Source organism: Hippoglossus stenolepis, chromosome 7 (genome assembly GCF_022539355.2).
Source record: "Hippoglossus stenolepis isolate QCI-W04-F060 chromosome 7, HSTE1.2, whole genome shotgun sequence".
Lineage (NCBI taxonomy): Eukaryota > Metazoa > Chordata > Actinopteri > Pleuronectiformes > Pleuronectidae > Hippoglossus > Hippoglossus stenolepis.
This window is the reverse complement of record NC_061489.1, coordinates 14,805,666-14,815,361: the sequence shown is the minus strand read 5'-3', so window position 1 is coordinate 14,815,361 and position 9,696 is coordinate 14,805,666. Positions and strand designations below refer to the sequence as shown.

Here is a 9,696-nt window from a genome sequence, read left to right as displayed (position 1 = left end):
TCCCCAGTTAAAGTGGAACACCGTCGCCGCCGCATCAACACACAGCTAGCTTCACATCCTCTGTCGGAGATTTTCCCTTATGTCTTTTTTCTTCTTCTCCACGAACACATGCCGCGTAGAAGATTACCCGAGTCGGCTGAATTAGTTGTCTCTGGGCAGAATGGAAAACATGTGCCGAGAGGAGCAGGAAACAATGTTGTTATTAGCCAGTTAGCTGGCTGTAGCCCCGCTAGCTGCTAGCTAACTACCTCAAATTAGTGGGCTGAGTTAGCATCGCCTAACTCAGCCCACTAATTTCAATAGACACACACGGCGCTGTGGTGTGTTTGCTCTCTAACCTCGGCCACTCTGATCGATTTACTCAGCGACCGGTTTTTCCACTGACACATTTCTTGGTTTTGGCATTCATCGAGAAGGACAGCTAGCGAGCTAACCAGCTGTGCGGATCATCGCTGCTGTGGTGTCACTGCAATCTGTCGGCTGCACGAGCCACAGTCCGAACCCAGCTCCGCTCCGGGGGAAGTGTCCGCGGCGGCCATGGCCCAAGAAGCCTTTCCTCTGCACTTTCTGGTGTGGAACAATCAGTATCTGGAGCTGGATGTGGAGCTGCAGAAGCAAGAGGTACGTGAGGGGGCTCGGTTGACAGCAGTCGATGGTGGGGGGTTCTAGGTGCGTTTGTTATGTGGCACTGCATTGCGCTGATGCTACCTTGTGTGTTTGGTTCTGCAGCAGGATGCGGAGCGCCTGGATCCGAGGGGGCGCACCCCGCTGGAGCTGGCGGTGTGTCTGGGCCACCTGGAGTCCGCCCGCGTGCTGCTGAGACACGCTGCAGACCCCACACACAACAGCGCACAGGGCTGGACCAGTGAGTGCTCTGCCGGGGCTCTTCACTTTCCAATGGCTGCACCCAGTGTCATTAAACGTGGATTGCGTGTGTTTCAGTCTTGCAGGAGGCGGTGAGCACCGGGGACCCTGAGCTGTGTCAGCTGGTGCTGCAGTACAGAGACTTCAAGAGAGCCACGGAGAGACTGGCGGGCATCCCCGAACTGCTCAGCAAACTCAGACAGGTGAAACAGCCTCTCGGCGACTGAAAAGTTCCTCCTGTTTACCTGTTGCACAGAGCGGCACAGTCCATCCTCAGCCTCTGCTCAAAGCTTTGTCGAAAGGTTTCCCCAGTGGCAGTTCACTGGATGTCCCCAGTCTGCACACAACACCGCAAGCTGCTGTAACACAAGCCAGCACGGGAGGTGTTTGGTTTTGTCTCAGTGTAAGAAGTTTCCCTTGGTGTCTTCCAGGCGCAGGACTTCTACGTGGAGATGAAGTGGGAGTTCACCAGCTGGGGTGAGTGTTGTTTCATTCACGTGTTGTCAGAGAGGTCAGTTTCAGCACCACAGTGGTCGGACAGCTCCGCCAGCTGTCGCTCAGCAGACTTTGAGAGACGGACTGTTTACACCAGTCAGTTTGAAAGACAGGGAAGTTCCTTTCAATGTATAACGACTGATAAACTGCTGAGAGTCTTATCTCTGCTGTATTGAACAGGACTGCTTTGCTTCTTAACGTGGTTTCCTTTGATTGGATGATTTTGCCTCCAGAAGATCCTCCTCTAAACAGTAATTTACATCTTGCAGCTTATAATTTTATTACCACTCTAAACCAGTATTTACAATATAGATCATTACACATATAACCTCAATATGTTGATGCCTTTTTAATGTGTATCTTTGCAATACCTGGTGACTTGAAGCAATACATTTCTAAGCAAATGTTATCAACACAAATGTCTACAATTTCCTTACATACACATTTCAGTTAGTTTTAAAAACTGGTAGTACTAGAATTCAAGAATCCTCTGGTGGCGTGTCAAGCAGTTAGGCTACAAATAATTACAGTCATTTTTGGGACACGATTCACTAACTCTTTTCTAAATTGATTATTTGGGGGGGTTTAACGGTTTGTCAGAATACAAATAGCAATTCTAGGGCATCGTGTTTCCAATTTGTGTTGGACATTATTGTCATAATGAAAACAATCATTGGTTGCATCTTTAAAAAAACGAACTATAATTAAATACTTCAGGAAAATATTGAATCTTCCCATGTGTACCTGCTTTTCTTAACACATTCCCCGGGTGGTTACCTCCTTTTACTTTCCTGTTTGTCTTCTTTTTCTAAAATGCCACTCCTTGTGTTTAACTCCCCTCTCAGTGCCTCTGGTGTCGAAGGTGTGTCCCAGTGACGTCTACCGGGTGTGGAAGAGTGGCTCCTGCCTCCGCGTGGACACCACCCTCCTGGGCTTCGAACACATGACCTGGCTGAAAGGACGACGCAGCTATATCTTCAAGGGCGGAGGTGTGCACTATATTCCCAAAGGACAACATCCCATTCATACAAATAAGTGAACAGCTAAGGTTGATGCACTGATGATTTTGCCTTGAATTGTTTTCCAACACCCACATTTTCTGTGCCCCTCAGATGAGGGGGCAGTGGTGATGGAGGTGGACCACGAGAAGCAGGTGGTGTACACGGAGCCCCTCGTGTTGTCCCCTCGTGACGCGCCCTCCCTCCTGGCAGCCATGCAGCCGTCGCAGGAGAACACCGCACAGAGACTGACGTCACCCATCGTGTCCACGCACCTCAACACACGCAACATTGCCTTTGAACGGTACCGAGAACATACTGTCTACAAATATGCAGACAACAATCATTTTCGATATGTTCATGTTTGTAAGCCGTGTGCAGATATCTGTCTCACTGAGCTTCATGGAACTGTTAATTCACCCTTTAAGTTTCATTAGTTTGGTGCTGTTGAGTTTTTTTTCTGTTATGTTTTGAGCATTTTACTCTGTTTACATAAGAAAAAACTTTAAACCTTTGAAACATTTCAGTTTAGGTCTCGCCATAAAAAAGTTTACATCATGAAGACGTTTTTTTAGTTTTGAATTCATGTGCAACACCATCACATCATGTCACAACTACGCTCAACTTACAATATAGAGTAACCTATGTGACCTTGTTTTAGTCAAACAAAAACTATTTAAAATATAACACTCCTTTTATAGTGTCCACATTGATCCTGTACATCACACCCTAAAAGTTAACAATACACTGATAATCTCTGTGCCGCTGACTTTATCTCATTGCTTTGTCAGGAACAAGTCGGGAATCTGGGGCTGGCGTTCTGAGAAGAGCGAGATGGTCAGCGGGTACGAAGCCAAGGTACGTGTCTGCTTCGCCAACATAGCTCAGATTGCTTTCTCAGAATTAGCAAAGCACACCAGACCTCAAATTATTCAGCATTGCCTTATTCTCTTGACAAAGATTTATGTGGGTTTAGATTATAAAATGTGTCAAATGCAGTTTTTTTTCATTTTTTCTGCAAAAAAGATTTTTAAAAAGCTCAGTACTTTTGAATACATTTAAAGAAAAGTTTGATTTATGCAAGGAACCCTGTATCTGAATCTAATGACGGCCATAGAGAGGGTTTTTTGGGTAACAAATTTTCCTTTTTCCAGATTGTCTTTTTAAGAATTTAAGGTAAATGCAGACAAGAACAGAAATGTTTTAGCGTCTGTTGTTTGCACTCACTTAACATTTCAATAGCTTGAGGGAGTGTTAAAATGAAGTCTAAAAAATGTGTGTTTTTCTTTATTTTGTGTGTCGATGTTTTCAGGTTTACAGTGCTACCAATGTGGAGCTGGTGACGCGGTCGAGGACAGAGCATCTATCAGATCAGGACAAATCAAGAAGCAAAGGTGAAAACACAAAAATGAGTCGGCCATCACTTTTGGCCAAAAAATAACTTGAGAGCAATATGAGAGAGACTCAATTGATGCAAGATAAAATTGTGAAACATTCGATAATTTCAACACAATACCTGTTGTAAGTGTATTATATTGTTTTTGCCTCATAAAACAGACTCTAGTGTGTTTAGTGTCTTAGTGTCTCGTGCTTTCCACAAAGAGAACAATTGGAGTAAAAATAGAGCAAATTGATGATGATCTCTCTGCATTGTTCCCACTCAGGCTCAAAGACTCCTCTGCAGTCCTTCTTGGGGATTGCTGAACAGCACACAGCTCAGAATGGGGTAAGAGTCTCCACAGTACCTGTGCAGCACATCCGCACTCACCGCCCCCCCACCGCCTGCCGCCTCCTCTGACAAACAGCATCACTTACTGTCTCTCTGTGTTTCTCTCAGAGCAACGTGTCACAGTGTGCCAGTCCTCACAACCCGACCGCGATCACAGCCGACGAGTACTTCAACCCAGAGTTCAACCTGAATAGCCGAGACATCGGACGTCCCGTAGAGCTCACCAGCAAAGTCCAGAGGTACGGGGAAGCAGCAACACAGATGTGGGTCACCAGATCAATGGCAGAGATGCCACAGTGTGGACATTTTCACACCGGATGATAAAGTTGTGACAACACTGATGTTACAAATTACACCGGACATTTTACAAGAAAAGATGTGTGTCAGCTCAGTATCTGTCAAGCTCTTAGTTTGATCTTAAATGTTACATTCCCCCGTGGGCAGCCCCAGTCTTGTGTGGAGCAGACACCGTCTCTTTCAGTTCCAAACTGCAGCATCAGACTATGTTTTGATGTATAGTATTTTCAGACGTGGGGCCAGTGGGCGAGTTATGTGATCGGTATGTGCCCGAACACAGACCACCTCTGCAACCTTAAATGACCAGAACATGAAACTCTCTCTGCCTCCTCTCCAGGTTTAAAGCTACTCTGTGGCTGAGTGAGTCTCACCCTCTGTCCCTGGCCGAGCAGGTGACGCCCATCATCGACCTCATGGCCATCTCCAATGCTCACTTCGCCAAGCTGCGTGATTTCATAACTCTACGCCTGCCGCCAGGATTCCCTGTTAAAATAGGTGAGTGTGAGCGATCAACTCAGAGTGCGTCTTGTGAGTAGTTGGGTCATTGACCTGAGGGGTTCCAGCCCACCTGTTGATCTAAACACTGATTCCAGATCAGCTCCAGGCCACTTCGTCTGTAGACGTCATTCTGTACAACAGCTGCTGCTTGACGTTCACATATTAGAACTAAGATAATAAGAAATAAAACATTACACTTTTTGCATCCATGATTCTTCCTGAATGGCTTTTGTAGCAATTTGAATCGGTAAAAACAACCTTATTGTCTGGTGGTGGCACCTCCACCTTTTTGAGCCATTACTGTCAAAGTGATGTGTTTTCAATGCTGGTCATCATGATGGTGTCTGAATTTAACTCGTCTTCCAGAAATTCCCCTGTTTCACGTGTTGAACGCCAGAGTGACGTTTAGTAACCTGTGTGGCTGCGATGAGCCGGTCAGCTCGGTGACGGTTCATAAACCAGAGAGCCCTGAAGAGGCTGGTAAATATAGACTCACACACACACACATAGAATTTTAGTTGAAGAACAGAAGGCCTGGTGACTGGTATGGGACTCCACTAACGCTGTAACCCTTCTTCACTCAGGCCAGTGTACCCCTCCCGTCCACTGTGAGGTGGACCCCTCAGTGTTTGAGCCCCCTCCAGACTACACCACCCTCGGTCCAGGCCGTACTGAGCCAATGAGGGACGAGGATGACAACCTGCTGCAGTTTGCCATCCAGCAGAGTCTGTTGGACGCCGGTACAGAGAGTGACCAGGTCAGAGAATTCATCATTTGTCCGTTATGTGTCGGATGTAGGATCTTATTCTTCGTCATAGTTGCACGTCAGGAAAAAAATTACATTGTGTGCTGGCCACTGATTTTGCTTTTTCTTTCCTTTTTGTGCCCCAATAAATCATTTAAAAGCTAATGATAGTTTTTGAGTGACCCTACAGGGTTCTCTTGCCTGAAAATGCAGTTGAGTGGTTTACGTCTGGTTTTTAGGTGACCATCTGGGAGGCCCTGACCAACAGCCGCCCAGTGCCACCGTCTCCACTCTACGAGGACGACTCTCAGCTGGAGAGGTGAGCTGAACATGGTGTTACTGGTCCTGTTTTCCTTTACAGGGAGATTCACTCTGCTCAAGCTGGAGCGACGACTCCTGGTTCATAGTTACTTCGGTAATTTCATGAGGCCTTGAGTAATAACATCTCTACTGAAACCTGAGATACAGATAAAAGGGTAAATATTTTGTACTTTATGAACAGAGAATAACAAAAATGAGCTGTAGAAAACAAAAGTACTGTTCAAAGTTTGTATACGAAAAAAGGAGCATTTGTAGTTTTCACTGTAAAACCATCAGGTTTCATTCTGCCTGTTCATGTTTTAGTCGTACTCAGGGAAATCTCTGGCTTGTGATGTAATTTAATTAAACTTCTCCTAATAGCATTCAGTGATTAGCTCTTTCTTTCCACCTTCTCTTGGGAACAGTGTCTCCCAGTCATCCTGTAATGAAGCCCGCAGGGACACATTTCTGTAATATACCTTTCCTTGTTTAAGAATGTTTAATTGAACGTCTCAATATCCCTCATTTCTGTCTTTCCTCAGGGCGATCCAGGAGTCTCTGTCCATCTCACTGACCAGCAGAGAGGAAGAGGACACGGCCGACCCCAGCCAGCCCACCTCTGTCTCCCCGCTGGAACCCACTGCCAATTCCCTGCTTGCTTACAGCACAGGGACCGAGCCCCAGTTGCCGGGCCACTTTGGCGAGGCGTCGAGCTTTGACGAGCAGCTGCGTATCGCCATGGCGCTGTCGTGCAGGGACCAGGAGGAGACAGACAGGTGAAGCAGAGGAAACACTAAACAGATATTTTGTCTTTTGCTGACAGTTTTCACACGTTTTTGATTTTGTTGCATCATGACTGTAGTGAGTAAAATTTAGATGCTGTTCAGCCAAAGAGAACTCAGAAGGAAATCAGGGAAACAGTGTCCGTCCATTCATCTGTTTTCTATACTCTCTTTGATTAAGTCGATTTGCCACCCTGTCACAGATCTAATGTAAATTTAGACAAGCAAACATAATTGTCCGGACATGTGCCTTTCACATATGAACAAAGTAGCAGGAGATTGTCTTGAGTCAAATGTTTTCCTGACACAAGAAAATCTCACACCCAATAAATTCCACTGTGGAAATCACATGTTTTTGTTTATCAAAAGATCTTGTTGTTCTTCCAAGTTGACACCTTTTTCATCCTGAGATATTTTTATCCTTTTTATTTTTTTTACTTTTGTGTCCTTCACTGGCTGTAGTTGAATTCTGACATGATCCTGTTTTCTCACACGGGCTCACACAGAGATTCTCCTGACTTTTTACTTGAGGGCTGGCAGGAAAAACTGACTCTGACTTTTGTGTTCTCACATACGCCCCATCCAAATAATGTCAGGAGAACATCCAGAGTTCAGTGCTTGTCTGAAAGCAGCTTTGAATTTCCATCTGTGAGTCACACGACCTGCATGTTTACCCTTTTGACTGTGGGAGAAAGTTAGAGCACCCAGAGAAATCTCACACATCACTGCACCACCACCACAATGCAGTTTAAGGAACAGTGTTTCCTTCAGTCTCTTTAATCAGTGACTAAGAGGAAATTCTGGGAAACGGGGATGATGGTGTTCATGAGGAAATCTGTTTATTTTTCCTGGTAGTGTCTATTTACTGAAGCTTATATTATCTGCTGAAACCAAGTTGCCTTCTCTGGCCTAATCAATGCTTCCATGCAACTATTGGAACTAAATACTAAACTCCGACATTAAAATATCACAGCAACACAACTGCATAAAAGCTTTTGCTGGTGGTGGTGGTGGTTTATTCCTTTTATTTTTGTGCTAATAGCAGCTTACATTAGATTTTTTTTGTTTGCATCTGCCAGAAAATCTTCAACCAACAAAAGTTACAAGTGGATCAAATTACACAGAGCAGCTTTTAGTAGACAAGAGTTTTCAGATTGACAATGAGCCAGAGTTGATGTGTGCAACAGATTTTCCTCCCCGGTTAAGTAAAGCCTCAGGTCAGCACATGTTCTGATCACATACAACCATTCAGATTATTTCAATCAGGAGAGACTTCAGGAACATGATTGGCTGATTGAGACTATAGCTAAATCTGACAGTCGGCTGATAAGAAGAGGTCTGAAGAGTCAGAGTGAATGAATGAGACATCAACACTATTTATTTATTTATTTTAACTTATGTACTATGTGGAGGAACTTTTCTATTAATATGAATGAATAACATCATTATCTGATGTTCTTTGGTTGAAATTGTTAGGAGGAGTAATCTATTCCTTAAAAAGTATTAGTAATTTCAATATGTTCATTACTTTGACTGACGAGCTTTCTTTGTTTGATTTTTGTCACAGGCAGCAGAAGGAGGAAGAGGATGAGCTGGAGCGGATCCTACAGCTGTCACTCACCGAGAAGTAATGTCACAGCAGCAATGGGGGCGGGTCTTCAGTGGGGGAACAGTCCTCTTTAATTTATTCCGTTTTATTATTTTTTTTAATCCTGAGATATTAAGTTATTGCAGATATTTTATTTGTCTTTCACACACACGAGGGCTGCGACAGAAGATCGTACGGGACCAGAGTCAAAGCAAATGTGAGTGAAGCAGGTGGGAGGGACGAAAAGAAAAAAGAACCGATACTGAAACACACTACAGCAAAGGACGAGACAAAAGGGAGATTATTTGTTTTTCCTTTTTTTTATTGACTATTTTTCACATTCTTGCTGTCTTTGAGTGATAAATGATCCTGAAACTTTAAACCTATGAAATGATAATGATGAAATAAAAAAAGGAAAATACAATCTTAAAGGAATAACCTATGAAGGTATGATTATAATATTTAAACATTTATGTTGGCTTACTCCTATGTGTGAAAAATAAAGGATAATGATCATCCTGGAATATTGTTGTTTTCTTTTTCTTTACTGTTCATGAACAAAGAAGGAAGCAGAAGATCCATGTGTATCTGACATGTGATGTTTTTACAGTTTCATCACTTCAGTAACAAACATTGAAATCTGACACAAAGACCATTGACACACATTTTTAATACAGTTGTTTGTACATTTTTATCGAAAGCAAATTAAAACTAAACAATGATATTCAGTGTCATGTAAAAATCTTGTATGTGCAAATTGTCTGCGGTTTTGAAGAAGAGGTCTCAAACTAAGCAGATCTGACCATGTTTAGATTCTGTTGTAAAATTTGACTTTTAATCATGTTATTTCCTGTAAGGCAGCAAACCTGAACATTTCAAACAAGCTTCACTATAGCTATATAAGATCACTATGCTGGATTGTCTGTCTGCCCCTCTGAAATATTTTTTGAAATATAATTAATTATGTAATTTTCTTTCACGATATGTGCAACAGATATTCATGGTCCCTAGAGGGTCTATCGACTCAGATGAGCTGACATTCCCTTTAGTACAATCTTCACAAATACAGTTAAATCTACAGAATGGATTAACACAAAGTATGTATTTGATATGTTTTTGTTTTTACTCTGTTGTGAAAGTGTGGGAAACCTTATCCAGCGCCCCCTGAGGAGGTTTGAGAACCCTGCTATAAGAAATCGAGAACTTCTGTCATTATAATTTAGCTGCCACATCTTTTTCTACCTTAAGTGCATTTTTAAGGGATTTTCAGAACACTCAATGGAGCAGAAGCTGGTAATCCCACATGGAAATTTGCAGAAGTTAAAAGCTGCACATGTAACAACAGCATATGTATATATATATATACACCTTGTCCACTGTGCTGAGCAAGACCAATACTC

At 43.3% G+C, this 9,696-nt stretch overlaps 1 protein-coding gene across 1 annotated transcript; it reads left to right on the top strand.

Moving 5' to 3' along the window:
- ankrd13d (ankyrin repeat domain 13 family, member D) lies at nt 1–8,820 on the top strand. The gene is made up of 16 exons (XM_035162012.2): nt 1–621; nt 730–865; nt 943–1,067; nt 1,296–1,341; nt 2,205–2,348; nt 2,472–2,661; nt 3,149–3,215; nt 3,670–3,751; nt 4,022–4,083; nt 4,195–4,325; nt 4,721–4,878; nt 5,248–5,361; nt 5,466–5,638; nt 5,866–5,945; nt 6,469–6,702; nt 8,276–8,820. The coding sequence occupies exons 1-16, from the start codon at nt 538–540 to the stop codon at nt 8,337–8,339; spliced, it is 1,890 nt and encodes a 629-aa protein (XP_035017903.1). The 5' UTR covers nt 1–537; the 3' UTR covers nt 8,340–8,820.
- Nucleotides 8,821–9,696: the final 876 nt, after the last annotated feature.

Coding starts and splice junctions, on each gene's coding strand:
- ankrd13d (XM_035162012.2), top strand. CDS start 538: ATGGCCCAAGAAGCCTTTCCTCTGCACTTTCTGGTGTGGAACAATCAG. Junction 4,326..4,720: donor CTCACCAGCAAAGTCCAGAG/GTACGGGGAAGC, acceptor CCTCCTCTCCAG/GTTTAAAGCTACTCTGTGGC. Junction 5,639..5,865: donor CCGGTACAGAGAGTGACCAG/GTCAGAGAATTC, acceptor TCTGGTTTTTAG/GTGACCATCTGGGAGGCCCT.